A 26347-nucleotide genomic window follows, 5' to 3' on the forward strand; every position below is an offset into this window, starting at 1 on the left:
GTGTGTGTGTGTGTGTGTGTGTGTGTGTGTGTGTGTACGCACACACAACATATGTCTGAATTACAAGGGATCACTATTGGACTCTGCAGTAAGAGTTGAAAAATTCTGGAATTTACCATAAGTTTGCTGGTATACAAAATGCATTTCTTTGTTGTCATTTAACCGAACTGTAGTGTGGTCAGTTGACTGAATTTTCGCCAATGAAATTCGGCGTTCGACACCAGGTAGACGATGTAAGATTTTGGTGTACAAATTTGGACAGGTATATTCCTCATTATTTCAGTTTCCATTCATCATTTCTCCAATTAAGTTACCTCGGTATCATCCCACTGTTTCCGTAGTTAAAAGAAGATCTGGAATCATCATATTAATCACTGTTTGATATTTTGCTTCTGCACTTAAGAAAGAAAGACATAAGTCACAGGAATGAAATATAAGAATGAGAAGGGTTGCTGAAAGAAAGACGAAACAAAAAAAGTGAAAACATAAGACAAAAATTAAATCTGTATTTTCAAAATATAAAAAATAAGTACAACAAACAGAGATGACACATACTTTCTCATTACATATTTTGTACATTCTATGGCATCAGTTACACTACCACATTCTTACATTATATTTTACATTCGATTTCTTTTATTCTACTCAACAAGCATACACATACCAACACACATCCGAATCGAACATATGCAGACTCACAAATTCACATGAAACAGTTATTCATGTGAGAAAAATTAAGGAAGACGAAGGAAGGAATTTTTTGTTGGTTATTTAACGACACTGTATCAACTACTAGGTTATTTAGCGTCGATGGGATTGGTGATAGCGAGATGATATTTGGTGAGATGAGGCCGAGGATTCGCCATAGATTACCTGATATTCGCCTTACAGTTGGGGAAAACCTCAGAAAAAACCCAACTAGGTAATCAGCCCAAGCAGGAATCGAATTCAAGCCCAAGCGCAACTCCAGATTGGCAGGTAAGTGCCTTAGCCGACTGAGCTACGCTGGTAGCTAAGGCAGAAGGAATAACACTACAACAAATACGTGTTTTCAGACTTTCCCAGTGAATGCGATCAGAAATAAATGTTTTAGATAACACTACGCGTATCAAATAACAAGTTATTTTTTATACTCAATGATTGGATTTTTCTTCTCTATGCTAATAATATTATTAATTAGTTCCATTAATCCCGAATAAATTATTCATAGTTCTAACACACATTTATAATATATCGTCGTTGTTCCTGTAATAACTACTATGTGCAAAATATAAAATTTTTCAGTAGGAAGAAAAAACACATTTATTCATCCTATGGCAGCCGTACATAAAAGACTGTGAATTCTTACATTTTCGAAACAAAGACATATAATTACATAAAGGAGATTTTATTATTTGCTGTATCACTATTTAAGTTATTTAATACAGCAAAAATCTGAAAATCGATAAATATGTCACATAGGAGTTATTGCAGGAACAACAACGATATGAAAAGTTGAAATTCCAAATGTTCTAAGTGTCTTTTACTATTTTTTTTTCAAGATAGCAATAAGACTTCATACGTCATGAAATAATACAGCAACACTTCGTTACAAAAATTATGATGGTAACCTAGACATGTACCTATTGATGTCTGTGGTTTTCAGTTATAAAACAATTATTTTATACAGAAAAAAAATTAATGAAAGAAACGTCTTATGTGTCTTGCTACTTAGAACTATTCAAAAGAAAATTATATTGGTACTTACAACAACACAACAAAAACTAAGGTTACATTTTATTTCATAAAGTAGTCAAATATCCAGAATACTTCGGTAATATTCTCTACCACTTTCAGGTAAGAAATTCAACAGTCCAGTCAGTTCTTTTCTTTCTCTTCTTCTGACACGTTCCTTTTTAGAGAATACTGACATTCTTCCATAACTCTATCTCACTAAATGTAATTTTATGTTGGATAACTCCTGGATGGTCTTTGCGCACTTTTAACGCCTTTGATACTGCGTAATTTACTTTCAATACAGCATCACAGTTGCTTTTCAAGTCAAGGAAGTGTGAATGTTCTATATCAACTATGGAGAATAGTTCACCCATAACTTTGGCTGAAGCAACAACTTAATGTCAATGGGAAAAATGGGAGGAGAAATATTTAAAAGGTACGCGAAAATGCATCCTTGCAAGGGAATTTAGAGCTGAGAAGTTCTGAATATGTAAGTTCCAAGCCTATTGGCCATTTGTCTCACTGTGAGTTCCGCTGTTCCACTGAAGAAACTTTACAGAATTTTGAAGGGGAATGCCAAAAATGGACATAAGTCTAGGGGGCGGATGTTGATGACCTAAAAATCTACTTAAAATGATCATTAAAATGCCCTTAAACTAATAAAAAAAATTACATTGAAATTAAAAGAAAATGACATTTAAATATTGTTCACCGTATTCGCACCATAACTTCTTAAAAATTAGTTACCTTGTGTCAATGAATGCCCTGCAAATCTCGGAGAGTGGAGGCAACTTTCTGGAATTTGGCTAAACTAAAGGAAAAGAACATGCAACAAAACTAATGTTTTAAGGGACAAATATAGATTTTAATGAGGGTTTACAATGTTTTTCAATCAGGAGTGGTCCATGTCAGTGCCTTCATTCTCAGTCTCCTCCTCCTTCCGCGCCATAACTTCTTAAAAATTAGTCATCCTGTTTCAATGAATGCCCTGCAAATTTCTAAGAGTGAAGGCAACTTCCTGGAATTTGGCTAAAATAAAGGAAAAGAACATGCAACAAAATGAATGTTTTAAGGGAAAACCATAGACTTTGAGGGTTTACAATGTGTTTCAATCAGGGGTGGTCCATGTCAGTGCCTTCATTCTCCGTCTTCTCCTTCCGCACTTCACTTTTGTTACCAGATCTTTCAGATGAGGGAGTATGGGCGCAGCATGCATTCTTGCAATCTTTGTGTTAAAAATACTGTCCAGTACAGTAGACATCCCTTCCGAAACATGCTGAGGACACAACTTCCTGTCCAGAACATGGTGAAAGTTTCCCCCCTTCCAGACATAAATTCTAAAGACACCCTCGTACTGACAAAAGAACAGTAGCAGTCAAAGTCCTCACTTAAACTAAGCTGCTGTCAAGCATTTTATATTACTTCCGTTGTGTGAAGTAAAGCTTTCAGTGGAATGAGGGATGGACTTTAGAGTCTGTTCCAAACTATAACACTCAAACTTCACTGTTATTCACTTATTCAATAGGTAATTACTACCGACCTATTTGGTTAGAAAATGATTTAAGAGGCCTATCAGTAAAGAAGAATGTAAAATGCATTCCAAATGATCTAAAAGTTCTTCAAAGTATTAAAAATGACCAAAAAATGCCGAAAAAAACATAAAAATGACCTATTAGTTCAAAAACCTCAAAAAAGTGCAATATAAGAAATTACTTTTTTACGTTGATATTAACATAGAAAGGATATCTATATTAATAGGCATCGTCCTAATGTGAAAAATAAGATTACTTTTCATCAACATTCGCCCCCTAGACATAACCTATTAGCTACCACATGATAGGGGTGGGGAGCAGCATAGCATAACGGCATCAGTGTGTTCTGTTACTTGCAAATTAATTAAATACTTGTTAGAATTTTTAAAACAAATAAAATTTTACAAATATTTAAACGTATTTCTAACATTTTCTTTCAGATATCTAGTGAAAAAACGGCAACCTTTGAGGATGATGCACTTTGTATATCCGAAGTCAAGAAAATTTTAAACGACTATAGTGTTCATACTGAGTTGATGATTATCAAATCCCATTTTACATGAGCTACTGAATGTAGAAAAAACAGAAGCTTTCTGAATCACCTGGAACTCTGGAGAAAGAGTGGAATACAAGTGGGATATGCAAAAAAACATTGGATTGAAGATTTTACTCACTGCCACTAACATTTTAAAGGAAGGGAATAACGAAGCTGAAACTGAATTACCAGTTTGTCTCGTTCCAAATCTAGAATGTTGCACCATTTCTTCAGTCAATGTAGAATGCTCTTTTTCGGCTTATAAATTAATTATAAGTGATAAATACTGTAATTTTTCGATGGATAATTTTGAAAATATTCTTATCATCTACAGCGAAGCAAACTATGGAAGTGTGATTAACGAATGAAAAGCATTAACTTAAATACAAGAGTGTCTTCATTTTGTATATGCATATGTACATATGCACTTTTTCGGCTTATAAATTAATTATATGTGATAAATACTGTAACTTTTCGATGGATAATTTTGAAAATATTCTTATCATCTACAGCGAAGCAAACTATGGAAGTGTGATTGACGAATGAAAAGCACTAACTTAAATACAAGAGTGTCTTCATTTTGTGTATGCATATGTACAGCTGTCAAAAGAAAAAGTGGCCGCTCTCCTGAAACAATGTTCCCTTCGGGTATCTTCGCTATAATTCGGAGACAGGCGATGTTACATGTTGTTGGACCACGTTGCCTGATATCTACAGTTATAATTGAAGTATTCCCTCTGTGATTCGATAGTGTAATGGTAGTGTTCAGGCCTCTTATTCATGAGGTCCTGCGTTCGACTACAACCTCGTGCTTTTTATGTTCTGTTTTTGAGAGAGACAAACTATACATAATGGCTCCTTTCTCTTTTACGATTATTTTAGTAATTAACATCAGGTTTATTAATATATTATGCCATGACTTTATCATTATGATATTGTGGCTGCAAATGGAAAGAAAAAAGATTTCATTCTCAATAAAATATCTTTCGTGGCATAAACAAAACTAATTTACTGGCGTCGGCCTTAAAACATTCAAACAATTAAGCGTTCAAAAAACAAAACAAAAAGCCACAATTCAATATTTAGTCTATCTTCCTCTTATCTCGATCATCTTGGAGTCGAATGGGCATGGAATTGACTAGTCTTTGCAAATAGCGACTGTTCTTAGACACGATATTCCAGGCATTCTGAACATACATACATAAGTGTTCTGTCCATGGGCAGGTCTTTCACTGCAAACCCAGCAATCTCCAATCTTTCCTATTTTCTGCCTTCCTCTTAGTCTCCGCATATGATCCACATATCCTAATGTCGTCTATTATTCTTTTCAACCAGAGACCCAACCAATTCCTTTTTCTCTTTCTAATCAGTTTCAGCATCATTCTTTCTTCACTCACTTTTTCAAACACAATTTTATTTCTTATTCTGTCTGTCCACTTCACACGCACCGTTCTTCACCACATCCACATTTCAAATGCTTCAATTCGTTTCTCTTCATTTCGTCGTAATGTCCATGTTCTTTCCCCATACAATGCCACACTCCGCACAAAGTACTTCACTAGTCTCTTCCTTAGTTTTTTTCCAGAGGTCCGCAGAATATCCTTCTTCTTCTATTAAAAGCTTCCTTTGTTCATGTTTGCAGTTTTTCTTGGGAAGGATAGGCCTAAATGCGGTAACATCCCGTTGCTTTCCGCATACCACTATCTCTTTCGCATCTTATTAAATTCCAGGGGACCCAAGCGTGGAGATGAGGAGAGTGGATTTGACTAATTGGGCCCTCCGGACTTCACCGAAAGTCACGGCAAGGGTTAAATATTAATTCTATCAGGATGTTTGACCCGATCAGAGACTGGGAAATCTCAATTAGCCTTTGCCCCCCACATCCTGGACTAGCTTCTACGAATCATCAGAAAATCTTAGAGTGTGATTGGGCCAATTTTTCCGAAAATGTTTCCACACTTTTGCCCTCGTAGCTCAGCGGACGAACGTCGGAATTTAGATGTCAACGTCTCAGGTTCAATTCCTCGTTACTCCTTTTCATTTTATTGTGGTTCAAGATAGTATAATGTAATAATACAAAAAGAAAAACTAATACCAGTATTATTCAACTGGATTTTTCCAAACCTAATATTAAATTTATGTTATTTATATCGCTAAAGAACGATTACAATATAAATAACTTGAATATTATTTATACAGTATCACTAAAGAACGATAACAGAATATAAATGATAAATATCGGTTTGTTTAATTAATATAAGATATTATATAATACTTATTTAATTATCGAAATAAAATAACCTATTTTACAAAGAAAGATGGTTATTTGTGTTATAATAATTACTTACATAAAATAGAGATTATTTATATTGCGAAAGAACAATAACAATATAAATAACTTGAATATTATTTTATAATGCTAATGAAGGAAAACAGAATATAAATTATAACTTGAATATTATCTATATCGCTAAAGAACGATAACAATATAAAAAACGTGAATATTATTCATATCGGAATTTCACAGATTTATTACAGATGTATTTAAGAAATTGTAGAAGAATAGTAATTAGTAACAGTGTCCTATTTATTCTTCTTGGAGCCAAATTTGTAACTTTTAAAAGTGTGGTTACTATGTTGAAGTGTATGTGTTGTAACGGATGCTTGATTTGTTATGTATGTGAGTCAGTTATGTGATGCTTGATGTCGTCGCAATGTCGTAATTATAGTTTGATTGTGTTTGTGTGACTATTGTGTATTAATTTATGATGTATGGTACGGAAAGCTGCGTATTTGTGTTATAGAAGTGTTACGTATGTGCGTTGTTAATGTTTTCGTATGTTTCAAATTGATACCTGATATTTATTTTGCAATCGCAATGCCTAATTTACGGTTTGTTTATGTTTTGTTTACATCTCGTAAGCTAATTTAATTTTCTTTTCTATTTCTCTTTATGCTCATCTTTTTTGTGTATGAAACTATAGTCCTAACATACATATGTAAAATAGGGCTAACCACCATTGGAGTTACAATAATAATAATTGTTATTCATATTGTTATAAAACGATAACAGAATACAAATGATGACTTGAATTTTATTCATATCTCTAAAGAACGATAACAAAATATAAATAATGTGATATCCATAAAGAACGATAACTGGATATAAATGATAATTTGAATAGCATTTACATCGCTAAAGAACGATTAAAAAATAAAATGAAAACTTGAAGAAGGCCCGAACCCACAACCTTTGAATCATTAAATAAGCACTCTACCGCTGGCCTACGAGGCGCAGACATGGAACACTTTCATAGTTCGGGAACTGCTTGTACAAGCACATGCATCGTGTAACATTGCCGCGACCCGAAGTGGGCTTTGAAAATATTCGCTGTTCACGAGTGCGGCCACTTTTTTTTTTTTGACAGCTGTACATATGCATATAAAATATGAAAAGTGTGGTTTCGTTTTAATCCTAAAACTGTCCATTAAATAAATGTGGGACTGATGCCAGGTGGTCTACGGCGAATCCTCAGCCTCACTTCACTTCAACCCCATTTGGTCTGATTACCTGGTTGGATTTTTTCCGAGGTTTTCCCCAACCATAAGGCAAATGCCAGGTAATCTGATGGTGAATCCTCGGGCTCGCTACATCTCGCCAAAAAATTGTAAAAAATTGAAATTGTAAAGAAAATTGTAAAAATTGTGATTGTAATCTTGTATAATTTTGACTTGTTCCACATCTTAAAGCACCATTGCTAATGTAAGATCTATGGAATATAGTAAATGAAATGAAATGAAAGTGCCATTCTTTAGTAAATAATTACTGTTTATTTCATATTTTATAGAACTTAAATAGCACAGTTTAAGAGTCTATTTTAGGCGACTAAGATGCCACTTTTTAGACTCTGAAGCTCCTTTGTCTATACATTACAGAGTTCAATTTATCCTACAATTGTACTTTTTTCCCTCTCTACACCAGAGATAATTTTTCTATTTTACTGTGATATCAGAATTTTCGATCTTCGAAAATTTCTTCATGAAAATTGCCTTGAAGAGTAGAAAAATTAGCCTGATCCCTCTACGTCTTCACCTTCAAAGAATCCCAAGTGGGAGATCAACAAAGTGGGAGATGCTGTGCCACAGTCTCTCTCCACTCGTCTCTTAACAGTTGAAAATTCGCGTTTTCCAGCTGCACGCCTGCCTTCAGCATCTGCAAAAAATATGTCACATATACACAAAATCATTTTCAAATTTCAATTACCTAAAATTGCAGTTAAATGATCTATAGAATCACCTTAAAAATAAACAAAAAGTTATATATTAGAAAAAATTAACAAAAACGTGATTTATTTATTAATTTTAGAAGAGCCAACTTAACTTATCAATCTCATTTATAATATCCTTTGTTGTTATTTGTCAGCAGAATTGAACTGAATTGAATTCAAGGAGGGTGGGGCACTATGATCCAGCACTGTGGCCATTTAAGATCTACTGTGCTAACCCTCAACCGAGACACATTTCCAAATCCACATCAGCTGACTACACTAAGGTTCGCTGCATACCCAGGTTCCAAGAAGACAACCCACCCGTCCCTAGGCCAGCATCCTCCATGCATCACCAGTGGCATTCAGGGAATGCTATGGAGTGATGACAGAATGGAGAGATGTTGATGGAATGATGTAGATGTCTAATGTGGGAAAACAGGATAACTCTGAGAAAAACTCCAACTGCAACCTTGTCCATCACAAATGTCACTGACTCGAACCCAGACCACGAAGATTTGTCCACTTAACCACCACAGGGAATTTGCCAGCAGAAATATCACCAATTTAAAACTCATGCTTCAGCATTGAAAACTCGACTTGTTTAACAGTTCTGCAAACTGTAGAAAAACTAAAACCGAGCACATATGAATTACTCATTGTTAGCATGATACACCAATTTCAAACTCTATAAATCGAATCTACGTAAAGATTATTATTTTTTATTTTTTGGTCCTACAGAATACATCTGTTATGGTAACAATTAATATTAGAGGAGAAAAATTCGCTCCGGTGCTGGGGATCGAACCCCGGTCCTTGGTTCTACATACCAAGCGCTCTCACCATTGAGCTATGCCGAAGTTCAATCCACAACACTGTGCATATTACTGTGGAATCCCGGCCACCAAGTCACTTACCTGAGTGCATTCCTTGTATAATGGCAGTTGACTTACTATAAAATGTCAACATACATGCCCACCTTGGAGTCAGGCCACAAAGGGAAAAACACTTGAGGAGAGGGGTTCAATCTGATGATGTGGATTGATCTTCGGCGTAGCTCAATGGTGAGAGCGCTTGTTACATAGAACCAAGGACCCGGGTTCGATCCCTGGCACCGGAGCGAATTTTTCTCCTTTAATATTAATCTATAAATCGAGTCAATTATATTTTCACCATATGTAGCTACTTTGTATGTTTTGAAATACAGTGAACTCCCGATTACTGAATGTGAGAAGTTGTACGGATTTTCAAAAAACACCAGTAATTAAATTTAATAGAAAATATTCACGAATTGCTGTTCATTCTTACAGTCTGCCCCCAGTTTAATAGCTGATTCTCCCTTTTCGAATTTTCCAATCATTTCTAACTTTCGTTTCATTGACAGAACAGTTTTCATTCATTCATTCATTCATTTATTTTATTCCATAGATCTTACATGAGCAATGAAGCTTTCAGATGTGGAACATGTCAACATTTTACTATATTACAATTACAATTTTTACAAATTTTTATAGTTTTACAATTTAGTAATTTTCTACAATTTTTACAATTTTGTACAATTTTTTTACATTTTTTTTACATTTTGGCGAGATGTAGTGAGATGAGATGAGGTCCGAGGATTCGCCAAAATATTACCCGGCATTTGCCTTTTCGGTGGGGGAAACCTCGGAAAAACCCAACCAGGTAATCAAATCAAAGGGGGTAATCAAATCAAAGGGGTTGATGCCAAGGACTCGCCATAGACCATCCGGCTTCAGTCCCACGGCTGGGGAAAACCTCCGAAGAAACCAAAGTCCAAAGGGGGATCCAACCCAAGCCCGAACGCAGCTCCGGATCAGCAGCCCAGCGAGTCTGTCGACTGAGCTACATCGATGGCTCTACTAAAAGTATACAATACATAGCCAATCAGATTATTAAATTTACAAACGCAAACGATCATTCATAAGTTGAGCTATATTATAATACAAAACAATTTAATTAAATTTAAGGCATAAACAATTCAACCAGTTGTGATATACAGAAATTGATAATACATATCATGCAAACTACTTCAAATTACAAACACAAACAATTTATCAGTAGAGCTATATAGATTACTATTCAATTTAAAGCATATACAATTCATCGGCCAAAACTATACAAATATATACAATACAAAGTAGCATACTTTCATTAAGCTATACAAATTTGTGCAATTAATATCAAGTAAATTAATTCAATTTATAATCATAAACAATTCATCAGTTGAGCTATATATATTACCATTCAATTTACAGTAGGTCTATATACAATTCATCAGTAGAGCTACACAGACTAGTAATCATTTTAAGAACATATACAATTCATCAGCCAAACTATACAAACATATACAATCAAATTAGTTCAATTTACAAACTTATTTTCGTTAAGCTATACAATTCATATGAAGTAGATTAATTCAATTTATAAGCTTAAACAATTCATCAGTTGACCTATACAGTATACTATTCAATTTTCAGTACATACAATTCATCAGTTATGCTAAACAAAAAATACAATACATAGTAAACAGATTAAGTCAATATAAAAACATATTTTAGTTGAGCTATATAAAATTGTACATGTCATTTAAGTAGAATAATTCAGTTCACAAGCATAAACAATTCATCAATTGTGTAGAAGGTATGAGTATGTAGAAATTTGGTTAATTCTTTTCTGAACCTTTTCTCGTTGTTCTTCAAATCTTTAAGATAATTAGGCAGTGCATTGAAGACTGTTATTTCTTATAGCTTTCTTTTGTAAAACAAAAACGTGTTTAGCTTCAGACGAGTTACCCCAGAATATTAATCCATATTTCATTACAGAGTGAAAATATGCAAAGTATGACATTTTAAGTAAGTTTATATCACCAATAGTAGATAAGGATCTTAATGCATAACAGGCAGAGCTCAACTTACGAGTAATACATTCTATATGCGTTTTCCAGTTCAAGTGATTATCCAATTCTAAACCAAGAAACTTTGTGCTTATAGATTCTTTGAGATGAGTTCCATTTAATCGAATACTGTAGGAAACCTGAGCACTATTGTGTGTACTAAATTTGACTGCACTGGTTTTATCAACATTAAGTGCTAGTTTATTTGCATGGAACCATTCATTCATTAGATTCAGCACTGTATTAGAAGTGTTTATAAAATGATCGTATTGTTTGCTTGAAATAATTACACTTGTATCATCTGCAAATAAAATTACTTTAGATAAATTGTTTATGGTCAAGGCTAAATCATTAATATAAACTAGAAACAACAATGGACCTAAAATTGACCCCTGCGGAACACCATGTTTAATATTTCTAAATTCTGAATAAGTAACTTTATGACTATTTGGTACATTTATTTCTACTTTTTGTTTTCTATTTGATAAGTACGATGTAAACCAACCCAACATCTCATCTTTAATACCATAAAACTTAAATTTTTTTACTAATATACTATGGTCTACACAATCAAATGCTTTAGCCAAGTCACAAAAAATCCCACCTACATGTAGTTTCGAATTTAATGAATTTAGTATTTCATCCACCAAACTAAAAGCAGCATTCTCTGTCGATTTTTGTTTTCTAAATCCAAACTGTTCTAAAACTAATATATTGTTGGACTCCAGGCAATGATATAATCTATTATACATAACTTTCTCAAACACTTTTGAAAATGTTGTTAATAATGATATGGGTCTGTAATTAGCAATAGTACATTTATCTCCCTTTTTGTATATTGGTTTTACTATTGAATATTACATTTTCACCCATAAACAAGAGACATAAAACCAGATACAACTGTAATTCATAATACAGAATGCAACTAAATAAACAAAGAAATCTCCATTATACATCTTGATTACACAACTTTTAACACTATATCACTTCGAAAAACGTACTATGTGTCTTTCACGTGTTACAGAGTTACAAAGAACACATCACAGCCATAACAAAATTACAAAACACTTCCACATATGCAGAACACATCACAAATGCTAACCACACCTACAGAGACATCAACACAGACATGGAAATTCTACACATCCAACCAAAAAGCCAAAAACTAAACACACTAGAACAATACGAAATATACAGACACACAGAAACACATCCAAATGAAATTCTCGATACACAACTCAATTTCAGAACACACACACTCTTTGACTTCACATTACACTACACAAACACACCCCCACAGGAAACAAAACAAAAGGCGCCAACAACAACCAGTTATGAAGATGGCCAATAGCAGGCCGAAACATGTTAACAAGGTAATATAAAATTTAACACGTAAAGACATATAACACGTTTTCCGAAAGAAATCTCAGTTGTTCACACAGGTCGCTATCTGACCAAGCAATAATGATAGGGTGTTTTACTTGCAAGTAAATTGTAATCATAACAGGATGTCATTACCTGGAGACAGATGTATGAAAGGAAGAAAGAGTGGGATAGCGAGAGGGAGGGAAGAAGAGTAGGGGAGAAACAGGGCTGGGGTGTACTTTGCTTTGCTTCACGAGGAGCAGAACCAGACTGGATCCATGCACTTAGGCTTAACATTGACTTACTGTGCACTCTAAATGTAAATGATGATTGACCAAATGCCAACAGGTGGCCTGGGTGATGCCATTCGTGAATCCGACGCTGATGAGTGGGCCATTCTGTTCTAACCTTGACAGGGCCAAGTCTCATCTGATAAGCCCCCATATAACAGCAACAGAAACCCATATTGCACTCAAGACTTCATCCAGCTTATTTTTAAATATTGCAGACGATAGGGGAAGATGGAGAATGTTAGTGGAATGATAGAAGGAAATGGTAGTGCCCCGAAAAAAACCTCTACAACGTCTGCTTTGTCCACCACAAATTCCATCATGAATGGTCAGGGATTGAATTCAGGCTGAGTGGAAGAGAAGGAAGAGAGATAAGGAGAAAGAGAGGGAAGTGGAAGAACAGAGAGAGAGGGCGAACATGGAGGGATGGAGAGAGAACTCAAGAGACACGGAGGGGGGGTGCAGTAGGTGTAAAATAACAGAATATCAAAATATCAAAGAATAATACTACTCGTATTTTAAATAAATACACACATTTTATGGATTTCCGACGCCTGAATGCTGTGCTCTTGGATGCAGCAAGTGAGACTCGAAAAGATTTCTTATGAAACAGTTTTCCATGGATCCCAAAGAGAATACTGTGGGCCAAGACAAGAAGAAAAAATGGATTCTAAAACATTCATCATATCTTTGTGAGGTAAATTCAGTGATTTTTTTATGTGGATGTCTTTGCTTCAAACTTATTTCAAAGTTTAGAAAGTAAAGTAATTTAGTTTCATGAGATCACTTTCTAATTTTAATTGTTTTATTTTGGTTATCTAACGTTTCATTTTCATTTACTACAAAGATTTTCCACTTGAAATGTGAGAATTGAACCGCAATGATGGCAAATCATTGTTGAAGCATAATGATATGCCAATTATTTTCTCTCTTGTACCAAACAAGACATTTAAGAAATCACTGCTGCAGATAACACCTTCAACAAAACGGGAAGAAGAGAACATACAATTAACTTCAACAGAGGTATATATAGTTTGCTAGGCGCATTAATTTATTTAATACAGCACAATATGGATCATACACAGAGACAAAGAGGAATGCAGAAAATAGGAAAGACTGGAGAATGCTGGGTTTGCAGTGAAAGAATGAATGAATAACGAATTTTTCCACTTGATTGGAAAACAGTTTTAGAGTCCTTAAATTAGAGTGCAGAAGAACTGAATTCTTGTGCATTTCAGGTTACTTGGCAAGCACCACTAAGAGTTTATATTTTCACGAGTTACTACAGTAAATCTCGTTAATCCAGACCCTAATAATTCGAAATTATAATAATAATAATAATAATAATAATAATAATAATAATAATAATAATAATGCCTGTTATTATTCGGTTGGAAGCTTTTGTCATCTAGTCTGCTGTCAAAAAATCTGAAAGTTAGAATTTATAAAACAGTTATTTACCGGTTGTTCTGTATGGATGTGAAACTTGGACTCTCACTTTGAGGGAGGAACAGAGATTAAGGGTATTTGAGAATAAGGTTCTTAGGAAAATATTTGGGGCTAAGTGGGATGAAGTTACAGGAGAATGGAGAAAGTTACACAACGCAGAACTGCAAACATTGTATTCTTCACCTGACATAATTAGGAACATTAAATCCAGACGTTTGAGATGGGCAGGGCATGTAGCACGTATGGGCGAATCCAGAAATGCATATAGAGTGTTAGTTGGGAGGCCGGAGGGAATAAGATCTTTGGGGAGGCCGAGACGTAGATGGGAGGATAATATTAAAATGGATTTGAGGGAGGTGGGATATGATGGTAGGGACTGGATTAATCTTGCTCAGGATAGGGCCCTATGGCGGGCTTATGTGAGGTTGGCAATGAACCTCCAGGTTCCTTAAAAGCCATAAGTAAGTAATAACAATAATAATAATAATAATAATAATAATAATAATAATAATAATAATAATAACAAAACAACCTTGTGTAAAAATGGGGAATGTGAGGTTTTAAAATTAGCTGAAAGTCAACAATGATGTACCTATTAAATGGAATTTGTGTGGTAGTTTGTAGTTTATGTGTTATTTATTTATTTATTTATTTAATTATTTAATTAATCCAAATTATTTTACTGGCCATGTTTGTTATTAAGCCATGAAATTTCTACAACAAGCATTTCAAGTGACGCAAAATTGTCAAACACATCATCATAATTATTACGTATGTACATGTGTATATTATTAGATCTATGCCTTTTAAATGTATGCATAATAGAAGTGTCTTGTTGCTGTAAGCGGAATTTTAATACATTTTAATGTTCTTTTAAGTGATTTCAGTTAATCCAGACAACTTATGTCCACCCAAGTATTATCATCTTCCAGAACAAGTATTAGGCCATATGGTCTGATACAAAGAGGAATTTTCACGTCATTATTTCTTTGGACTTTGGACAATTCAGTGTTCTTTTTCTGTGTGGCTAATAGCAGAGTATGGCTTTTGGTATGATGATTCAATGAGTTATTCTGATACATAGTATGTATATATGTATATATTATATTAGCCTGGATTAGCGAGGTTCTACTGTATATGAAAGTAGATGAGCTCACAAAGTCACAGTTAACGACACAGTAACCTCTGCTAAAGATTATGGGTTATTCAGAAATTAAGGTAAGGTACGGGAGCAAATGCAAGTGCAAAAGTTAGTTACAGACTCCCCTTCACCAGTGCACTCAGTCTAGTACATGCCATTCAAGTAGAACTTCCATTCTTCCTGGATATACACTCTAGGAAGTGATATGGTACACACCATACTCTGGCAACTCTCCTTATGAAGGTCCCTGTGCTAAATTTATAGGAGCTGTTCTGGAAGCTATGGCAAGATGAAATATTCCGCCTCTGCCTGGTCTTGAACCCAGACCCTTTCAGTCCATTATATGTCATTCAATCAACAGCCAAGTTGGCCTGCTGATGATGGTATATTAGTCATTATATGTGTATGTAAATCTCGTTTTAATGGTTTTTTTTTTTACTGCATTGGGTTGGAAGTGTGTTGCTAGTTCTTTTTAACATAGTCTTCTGACATATGTATTACATTAGCAACTTCTGTTAAGTTTATTGATGAATAAAGGAAGATTAAATATAAATGAATGAAGAAAATATTTGTTCTCTACATCTACTACTGAAATTAAGTTACCTTTGCCTTTTCCCATACCATCTTGTTGATTGAAACAGGCTTTTGGAAGCTTCCATTTTGTTCTAAAAGCTTCGCAATGGAAGTTTTAACTTGATGCAACAATTCCACATCATCACACTTCAGTTCCATTATATTACAGTCCGAGTTGAGCGACATCTTGACAGGACAGTCTCCTATATAGACGCAAAGTTCTCGTCCTCTGCTGACCTGAATGACACAATAACATGATTGGGATTAATGTTGCAGTAAACATACAAAGGTTGAATAAAATGTAATGGCAACAGTTCGATATTTCTGACATGGCTTTATTCACAGGGGTACAACATTTACTACCTTCAATACAGTCGCACCCCTTATTTATCACCTTTTGCCAAATGTTTGGAAGGAGACATACACCATCAGCGTGTCCATCTTTGTTGATGTTCCATATTGACCGCCAATGGATTGTGCGTGAGTTAACAGCAGAAGTCGGAGTAAGTCACAAAAATGTGCTCCACATTCTGCACGACATTCTGGATTACCACAAAATTGCAGCACGTTGGACATCCCATGAAATTTCCAAAGTGCAACAATGGCACTATTATATAAGTCGATATGAACGTGGCTATTTTTCTAGCAAAACTTACATTCATTTGTGCTTATTATTTCAGTTACAAGATAGATGATAAATTAAACAATACCACGTCTATTAGACATAAATTAATGAAATTTGGATAATCAATAAAAACAATGAAGATGAAAGAGGAGTGGAACAGAGAAAAATTCTCTCCGGCACCGGGATTTGAACCCGGGTTTTCAGCTCTCCGTGCTGATGCTTTATCCACTAAGCCACACCGGATTCCTATCCCGATGTCGGATCGAATCCTCTCAGTTTAAGTTCCACCTCTTGGGTTCCCTCTAGTGGCCTACCCTCTGGATTACGTCATAGATGTAGCCTATGACAGTAAGACAATGTACACATATGTGCGGAGGTGCACTCGTTATGAGTGACTGATTGGCTGGGATCCAACGGAATAAGCACCGTCTTAAATCACTAAATGATTTTACGCATATCATATATTATATATTATTTTAATGTACCGAAGTACATATGATATTTCCATGCAGAATTTTTCTCCGCTCCACTCCTCTTTCATCTTATGATGACGCAGAATATCTGCATGGAAATATCATATGTACTTCGGTACATTAAAATAATATATAATATATGATATGCGTAAAATCACTTAGTGATTTAAGACGGCACTTATTCCATTGGGATTCCGGCCAATTAGTCACTCATAACGAGTGCACCTCCGCACATATGTGGACAGTGTCCTACTTTCATAGGCTACATCTATGACGTAGTGCAGAGGGTAGGCCACTAGAGGGAACCCAAGAGGTGGAACTTAAACTGAGAGGATTCGATCTGAAAACGGGATAGGAATCCGGTGTGGTTTAGTGGATAAAGCATCAGCATGTAGAGCTGAAAACCCGGGTTGAAATCCCAGTGCCAGAGAGAATTTTTCTCTGTTCCACTCCTCTTTCATCTTACAATGACGCAGAATATCTGCATGGAAATATCATATGTATTTCGGTACATTAAAATAAAAAAAAAAATATATGTAATATAAAAACAATGAAGTTCAATAACAGCAGCAGAAATTTATTTCCTAAGAGCTGTCAAATGCTGCTTTACAAATAAATATTTTGTACTGATATGAGAAACGAGCTAAAAGTTACTGAGATAACCCAAGTCAGAAGAAAATACAGATATGAGTTAGCCACTTTGAAGAACGAAATGTTGGCACATAAAATACAAACCCCAGAACCACGGGAAAATATCTAATATTTTCTTTTTGTTAATGAACAACTATCGTTTAAAACAGTCTTCCCATTTCTTCACCACAACATCACATCATCCTCCACCCATAAGCTTCAGCCCTTTTGTCCAGTCACTCCTGTTTCCCCTTTTCTCTGCCTTCACAACAAGCCAGAGGATGCAATGGAAACCGATGCACAACAACCTGTCTGAATTCAATGATTCCTCTGCATGTGAAATCATTCCTTCTCCAAGTTTATTATTCTTTCTAGCCTTTGCTTGTCAGGTTTCAGTAGAATTCACTTCGTTTGAGTTGTAAATGAATATTGTTATTTCCTATTAATATAATTTAGCATGTTCACTGCAGAGAGACGTTTTAAAGCACTATATAGTATTCATTCATAGTAGCTACTGTAACTTCAGATTTCTCGTTTTATCGTGATTCTGTCCTTTCACAATATCACTTCTTAATGTCAACTAATTTGTTCATCCATACTTGCCTGAGGTCCTGCCAGTGATTCATCGGTGACGAGAAGTCCACAGTTTCTGAGAACTATAGCCCACACATCATCAGCCGTCTGACCTTTTGAATTCACTCTAAACTCGTATTTGTATGCAGCAGGTCTTGACTCAACTTCCCATAACTGTCTCTTGGCACCTTCTGTCATGTAACTCTGTGCAATCTTCAGCAAATTCTCCGATAGGTTGGATACACTGTTCTGGACAGATGAAAAGAAATACGACACATCCAATGATGTCCTTGCAATAGGAATCGTTACCCAAGTGTTTGTCTCACCTTCTTCAGAAACTTCAGTAATTAAACTACAAAACAAATCAACTTGGGAAAAAGGTTGTGAAATGGCTATAGTCAAATTTCTTCTTAAAGAAACACCTTTTCGTATTCTATGTTCCAGTTTGTTTGTTTCCATAATGGTTGTCTTATCTGTCACTACTGAAATATGTAAATACCACAACTCAGGGCAGAAATCTTGGTCATCTTTGCTTTCCAGAACAATTCCAAGAATATACCGACCCTCAATGCCATGGCGCACCTGTTGAAAAAGATTAACAAAGAAATTAATATAATATTCAAGCATATGATAGTTCAATGGGATCTATTATCCAGCACTGAATTTCGTTATTATATAGGGAATAGCCTACCTTTGTTCACATTAAACATTTTTAAATAAATAACTACATTAAAAAACAACTAAATAAAGTGAATAAATCAATGACTTAATTAGTAAAAATTTCAATTAATTAATAATGAATGAATAAAATAATAAACAAATAAGTTGAATACCTGTGGGCCAAAAGGTTTTAACATGCAAATTCTAAATTTTAGAGGAAAGGAAAAAATTGAATTCCTACTAGAAATTTATTTCAAAATGTTTCTTTTTCTTTTCTTTGCATTCCATAGTATGGTACTCATTCTTATAAACAATATGTTGAACTGAAAAAAAACATGAAAAGTGCATTTTATAAAATGAAAAAAACAACAGTATTTTTTCACATGCAAAAAGGTTGCAACAGTTGTTTACATTGTTGTTGTTTTCTAATGCCAGGCATTTGGCAATAAAGTCTGGCTAAATGGCAAGTTGTAGCCGATTTAAGTGAATACCATATTTTAATGTTTTGGTGGCTACTTCACACACAACCCCCAGAATGTCTGAGGACCACATCTGCTGTTGGTTGATGAGTCTACTAGACCTAGTTGGGAGATCTTGTTGATCACCAGTTTTCCCTCCTTAAGCCACTGGAGGACGATTTTAGTGCCATAGTAGTCAGCACTAGGGACAGAAAAGTAGAAAGGGTAGGAAGGAAAGTTAAATGAACTCCTAGGCCTCGAATGCTCTAATGCCGTCGGGGTCGAAGAAAGTAAGAGTTCAGTCAGAGGACTGGATAGGAAAGGTAAAGAGGGAATTAGGTATTGAATAGAGAAAAATTATACCAAATTTTGTCATTAACTCATCAAGCTCACCAGTGCTAATTGATGAGTAGCCCCTCCTTTTGGTTCAGCTTGTAAAATTATGCTTACTAACAGCTGCACCACGGGAAGGTAGGGATGGGACATTGGATATTTGTCCAGGTTGGTTCCTTAAAGCCTTCAATGGAAAGGATTAATGGCTCTCCCTCCTGTACTCCACAAATACTCTTTTTGTTCTTCATATATTGCTAATAGTTTTAAGAAGCAGCAGAACAGTTATATGTAAAAACATTTTTTTTTTTTTTTTTCTTCAGGAAGTTAATTTCTCATCTTAACCATGTTAGCTGCATATAATTTACATTTTAAGTTACAACCTTTCGAGTATTTTAGGAAGTTTCTCTTTCCACATTGTACTCCAAAGGTACCAATGCAAACTATTAATATAATTACCAAAATTAATTACTTTTGAACACTAAAAATGAATGGTGTATGTTATTATTTTATTCGTTTCCTTTCCAGTTTTCATAAAACTTCCTTTACTTTTCTGAAATGTATTGGGACATAGTAATGAGATCCTGTTCTTTTTTTTTTCCCATGAATATTCTCTGTTCCTTATCATATAGCCAAGGGAGACTGTGCAAACGTACAACAACTGGTGCAAGTGTTACTCTGGTTCTCCCTTGAGAAAGTTTGGTCAGATGAATGGCATGGCTCTAAGACATCATTTCGACATTGTAAAACTATAGGTAAATCCGACGACATTTTGAACCAAATATAATCTGCCAGTTTAAATTATATAATAAAATTATTCGCAGACGTTTGCAAAAGTTTCAAGAAAAGATTAAATATGATAAACCTCCAGATGATGGCAAAAAAAAAAAAAAAGATGTGAAAACCATCAGAATGAAGATGTTAGAGCTTCCATAAAGAAACACATAAGCTGAGCAAAAGGTTTTTAATATGCTAATTCTAAATTTTACAGAAGAGGAAAAAATTCATTTCCTGCTAAAATTTGAGTCGAAAATGTTTTCTATTTTTACTCTGCATTCCATACTACACGTATAACAATATTTTGAACTGAAAAAACCAAGAAAACATGTCCCAAAAGAAAAAAAAAAAAAAAGATTAAGGGCATGAACTTGGGTGATCATGCTGGCCATGCAACAGTTCTGGCTTTCCTTATCCATTGCTCCAAACAGATGTTGTTCAGATATGGTCGTACAACCAGGTTTGAAGTGCGTTGGGACGTTATGTTGAATCACATGTTCCCTCATATTGTGAAAGATACATCCTCCATGAGCGCGTAAGCATGTTCTGAAGAGCGCTCCATTCAAACAAGGCAGCAAAATGACAGGACACTTGTAACCTGTCCACAAGGGTACTTGAAGAAATAAATAAATAATTCATTTCATAATTAACTGTAAATGACACTAAAACCTGTCTTTTTTTTCCATGTTGCATAGCTCCTACACGAGGTATCAGAGAACATGGGGTTTTTTTTACGAAAAATCATCCTCATTGCGAGATCTATCGATCCTAGAGTTAATTGCAGAGGTCCTGAATCACCCTGCATACGAAATTACCAGGCCAACTGCAATCCTGCAATGTATATTTTTCCTTATATATTGTGTCACTATTATTCATTTGTTTACTCTGGTGAAGTTAAGGCCATCAGGCCTTCTCTTCCACACCACCAGAAATGCAGAAGATCAAATTAACCAGTTGAAGATTCTAAATATCCAGAAAGATTACTTTTACATACTAATGCAGTCATCATGTGAACGTCAAAAGATGATTTCAAGAAAGACTCCATATTCCATAATGAAAAAGTTCCAAGTTACTGAGCTATTCACAACTTCTCTGTCATGCACATCGTAGACTACAAACAGGGTCACTGGATTGTAGTTCTTGCAGCACAGTAATTTTATATGGTATCACCTTTAATACTTTCGTAGCTGTATGTACAAAACCATAAGAAATTCTTGTTTGCTGCAAAAAAAAAGTGAAACAATTTCCTTGACGAAATGTTCTAATGAAAACACTCTTCTGTGAGGATATTACACTGACTTTTAGACTTCTTGTTTTGAACACTTTCCATCTTATCAATAGCTGTGTAACATGGAACTTTGTCATCAGAGAATTTTTCTCAAAGTCATTTTTCTTCACCAAGGTATATTTCTTGAAGTCATCTTTCAACTTTCACGTGCTGTGTAAGCACATATAAACCAGATAAAACACTTTGTCGAATGGAATTCTTAAGATGATTCATTCTGTGCTTTCTAATTAATTACGCAGTAACACAACATGTAAAGAAAAACACACCCAACTGGATACCAGTTCAGTGGCCTTGATGATAACAAAACTGCCTCTGTTTACTCGCACATGATAGAAATGTCAGGTAACAAGGTAACAATTGAACTCTTCATCCTGTAATTTAAGGTAAGGTTAGATTAATAATAATAATAATAATAATAATATTATTTATTTATTTATTTATTCTGACGAAATTAGGTAATGTGTTTGATGTAATTTTCAAACTACAAAGAGACAAAAGATTGTAATATGGTGAATAACAAAATGGTGCAATGAGAATGTCATGGAGAAACTGAAATACTCTACAAATCTACAAGGTATGCTAAGAGTCGAACCCCTAACCCTATGGTTACAAATCCTTTTACCCAGCAACTGAGTTATGTATCTTCTTTTATTCATACCTGCACAGAGAGAGAAAATGTGTTCTGTAAGAACTGACTTCTCCTGCCAATATTGATGGCTTCTAGCAACTTCTCCTGTTGAGCAATCTGTTGTCTGAGCTTGCTGAGGTGTTGAAGTTGAGCGTCCATATCTGACATCATGCTAGGAAAAGCAGTGAAATTTTTTGGTCGACTGGTTGGATGCTCATCTTCTAGCTGTAGGCAGTATAGTGTGAGATGGACCTGTTGTTAAACACAGTAAGAAATGAAGAAAAATTAATTTATTCACTGTCGTGTTTAGATTACTTACATTCTTTAAATCATCCATCACCAGTGCTAGTACAGTACATACATGAGATTTTGCATCATATGATACCTGCCGAAGTTTGTGTAATGTACTACTGAACACATGTCCTTCCTCTAATCCCTACGAAAAATATGTATATGAAGGTTCAATCTCGCAAGTATAAATTGATTTATATTTCACGTATTGCTTACTTTTGTTTTCTGCTGAACATTTGTCCTTCATATAATCCCTAAGAAAAATATGTACTGGTACGTGAAGGTTCAATCCCGCAAATATAAATTGATTTATATTTCGCACATTGTTTATTTTTGTTTTATTTAATTTACTCACTGTCGTTTTTAAGGTGCGTACATTTTAAAACCCCCTAAACACCAGTGCTAGTATAGTGTACACACGGGATTATCCATCATACGAATATAATAATCGAAGTTTGTGTATTGCACTAATGAACACATGTCCTAAATCCGATTCCAAAGAAAAATATGTACGTGAAGATTCAATCCCGTAATAGTATAAATTTCTTTATATTTCTCATAATGTTTATTTAATTTAATTACTTTTTACAATCATATTTCTAAGAGTAATTTTATTTTTCAATAAAACTGGGCGTCCGGGCTAAAGGTATACATAAATAACAGTGTATATCACGAGAATTGCACATTATAATTTTGTAACGTAAAGTGCAATCGATAGAAAATCTCTCCAAGATTGGTTCTGCCACACTTGCGAGGCCACTGTTGCATCATGTGCCACACAAGCACAGAAACGAAATGAGAACAGATTATGCATTGGTTGTTTGCTCTGGTTTGCAGAATTTAAATCAGTTACATGTGTTCAACAGTGTGCACGAAGGGAATGAATGGAATGTGGACCTTCACACATACAAATCCAAATATGAGCAGGATAGAACTGTACAGGAGAGTGGAAACTTGGATATGTATATATAGGTTATTTCCCTGTTTTTGCTTCCAAACTCTTTGATAGAACAACCAATTTTGCGACCACGAGAAGCATATTCATTAATCATTACTCTAAATCGTTGCAGATTCGGCGCCATTGTGTTGAAGACCTGGTTTCAATTGAAGACATTATTACAAAAACAGCTCTAGTCGTCATTTTTAATTAAATTGAGTTAAGAACACATTTGCTACTATTTTAAATGTTTTTAGGCTCCAAAAACGGCCCATGTCAAGTGCAATAGACACAAGGATAAAATACCAGTTGAACGGAAATAGTTGACATGTGTTATTCTTTTATTTTTTATTATTCTCCTGAAAAATAGCAATTCTGACAAGGGTTGTTTTTGTAATAATGTCTTCAATTGTTATATTATGCTAATTCTCAAAAGACCAGAATCTGTCATATATATCTGTATGTAGTGGAAGAAACGAAAGTGAATTGAGAGAAAATAGGCACGTGGTGTGAATCCTGAATTATTGGCCCTATTTTTTTTTAAAAAAGAACCATTGTTCTGAAATTTACTGTTTCGATATTCTGTTTCCATTTATTTTACAGTTAAATTTAACGAAGAATAGTTGCTAAATAGTTTTATTTAACAGAATAATGCTACGGTCATATATGATATGTGTCAATGATGTTTTTTTAATTGGTTATTTTACAACGCTTTATCAAATGCTGTGGTTATCTAGTGTCTGAGTGAGAAGAAAGTGATAACGCTACCGAGATGAGTCCAGGGTCTAGCGCCTAAAGTTACCCAGCAATTGTTCTTAATGGGTTATGAATTTGTGAGGAGACATTTTCGGGAGAGAATAATTTCGCAAAGACTATAGCCTTCAAGGCCTTCAACAGGGAGGGGGGGATATTTTCAGCATTTTATCTGAAATGGAAAGATTATTATTTGGTATTCTCTCTATTTTTTAATGATTTCTCTAAATTAATTTAACCATCCACCACTGTCCCAACATCAAAAGGGATTTGCTATCATTCGTGAATGATTGTTTACGTTATGCCAGGATTATCACTATACTCTTTGTATGTAGCAGGTTCTCGCTTATTCCACTACTGTGGAGCGACTTAAAGATCAGACTGTATAAGAACATGCAAAATATTCAAAATGATTCCAATAACGTCTCGTGTAACTGAAATATGCTCGAAGTTTATAACTACTGCACACGAATAAGTTTATATGATGTTAAGGAGGAAAGATTTTCATTCAAACATCTTCTATTCCAAACAGCTTCAAAACCTTAAATAACAATTTTTTTTCCTGTAAATCAACAATGAATGCATTTTTTTTTCCTCTCTCTGACAGTAATATTTGGTTGTTGTAATAATTGTTAACATCGGCCATGAAAAAGACAGTAGTCTTACGTTTGGCTGATCATTTAGTATAAAATTAAATTTTCGTACTAAGGGTTAACTCTAGCACTGATGCAAAGGTTCTGAAAGACAATAATGATGTTAAATTTGTAAAAGGCAAGAAGCTGATCAATAACATCAGTTATCTATGGGCATATAAAAATCCAAAAAGCTGATTTCATGGAAGTTTACCTCTTAAATGAGATGTGATGTAAAAATGTATTTTTTTCTGATACTGAGAGTTGAAGAGTTTGCTATGATTTGAAATCAAACTTGCTTACTGTGACTGCCAAAATGAGATCCGAACCAGGGACCTGATCCACAGCACACACTCCCTTCATACCAATCTTCCTGTTTTCCATTACTGCCTTTCCCTCTTTATTCCAAGTGAACTTGCTGTGCCAAAGATCAACACCATCTGCAGTCATAATTCCATTCTTCACTGCACAGAAGTCCTCCACACATCCTGGCAGAAACATCATGTGGTAACACAGCTTGTGGTTAACACACGTGATGTACACTACGGCTCCAGTACATAGGATCACACCCACATGAGCATACTGATGTGAAGCTGGATCTGCAAGTATACACAACAACATAAGGATACCCAGCCACAATGGTGGCTCAATGCAATCCACCGATCTAAAAGCTGCATTCTTTGTTGGTTTTTGTTTTCTAAATCCACACTGCTCTAAAACGCGTATACTGTTGGATTTCAAATAATGATTATAACTTCCTCAAACATTTTTTATAATGTTCTTAATAGTGATAATGGGTTTATGCTCGACCATGCCGAAATATAGTAATTATACACTTGGTAGTAGCCCTTTAATGCACCTCATTAAAGTACACCTATTCATTATAATTCAGTTGTTCAGCCAATGACAAATCACCTTTGTACCATTATAAACCCCCCAGTATCGATTATTCTCAGATATGCAATCGAAAGACAATTAGCGAAAAGTCACGGAGGCTGGAAATCCAATACTATCGCAGAAGGTTATGTTCTGTTACTATAATAATTAGCGTTAATTGTAAATAATATTCGAATAAATTCAATTTGTCATCTCGTTTTTCAATTCTAAATCAATTTTCAGGTTATATCAAGACTAATGTTCTCTAGGTTATATCAAGGTCAATGATATTCGTGCCTCGGAAAAAATCAATACTTTTGCGTCTGCGCACATCTCACAATTCAGGTCAGTTCCGTTCATCACTTACATAATCATAGCATGAAAACTTATGAATAATTTCAAGTTAGAAATATGGTCGAGCATAAAAAGTCGTATTATACTTGCTTATAATGGTAAATAAGACACTCGTATGAAAATTATGAAACGAGCGCTTGCGCTCGTTTCATAAACGAACATAATCGCGTCTTATTTACTGCCATTATAGGCTCGTTGCATAATGTACTATTATATTTAGCAAGAGTTGTGGAGTATATCCCTTTTTTGTACATTGGTTTTTACTATTGAGTGTTTGAATCT

General features: G+C 34.7%; 1 protein-coding gene across 5 annotated transcripts in view; it reads right to left on the bottom strand.

Annotated features, from left to right (window-relative positions):
• Positions 1-486: 486 nt before the first annotated feature.
• Positions 487-26347, bottom strand: part of LOC138701656 (uncharacterized) — a 38863-nt gene continuing 13002 nt past the window's right edge. For 3 of the 5 annotated variants that reach the window (XM_069828774.1, XM_069828773.1, XM_069828776.1), the window contains exons 5-10: positions 25139-25434; positions 22253-22474; positions 18112-18663; positions 15811-16017; positions 12633-12756; positions 487-7996 (exon numbers count right to left, since the gene is read on the bottom strand). In XM_069828774.1, the coding sequence (XP_069684875.1) occupies positions 7851-7996; positions 12633-12756; positions 15811-16017; positions 18112-18663; positions 22253-22474; positions 25139-25434 (1547 nt within the window). In that variant the 3' untranslated portion in view covers positions 487-7850. Of the gene's footprint in view, positions 7997-12632; positions 12757-13151; positions 13256-15810; positions 16018-18111; positions 18664-22252; positions 22475-25138; positions 25435-26347 lie in introns of all 5 variants that reach the window. The other 2 variants (XR_011332656.1, XM_069828775.1) reach the window with 2 other exon arrangements.

Source organism: Periplaneta americana, chromosome 6 (assembly GCF_040183065.1).
Source record: "Periplaneta americana isolate PAMFEO1 chromosome 6, P.americana_PAMFEO1_priV1, whole genome shotgun sequence".
Lineage (NCBI taxonomy): Eukaryota > Metazoa > Arthropoda > Insecta > Blattodea > Blattidae > Periplaneta > Periplaneta americana.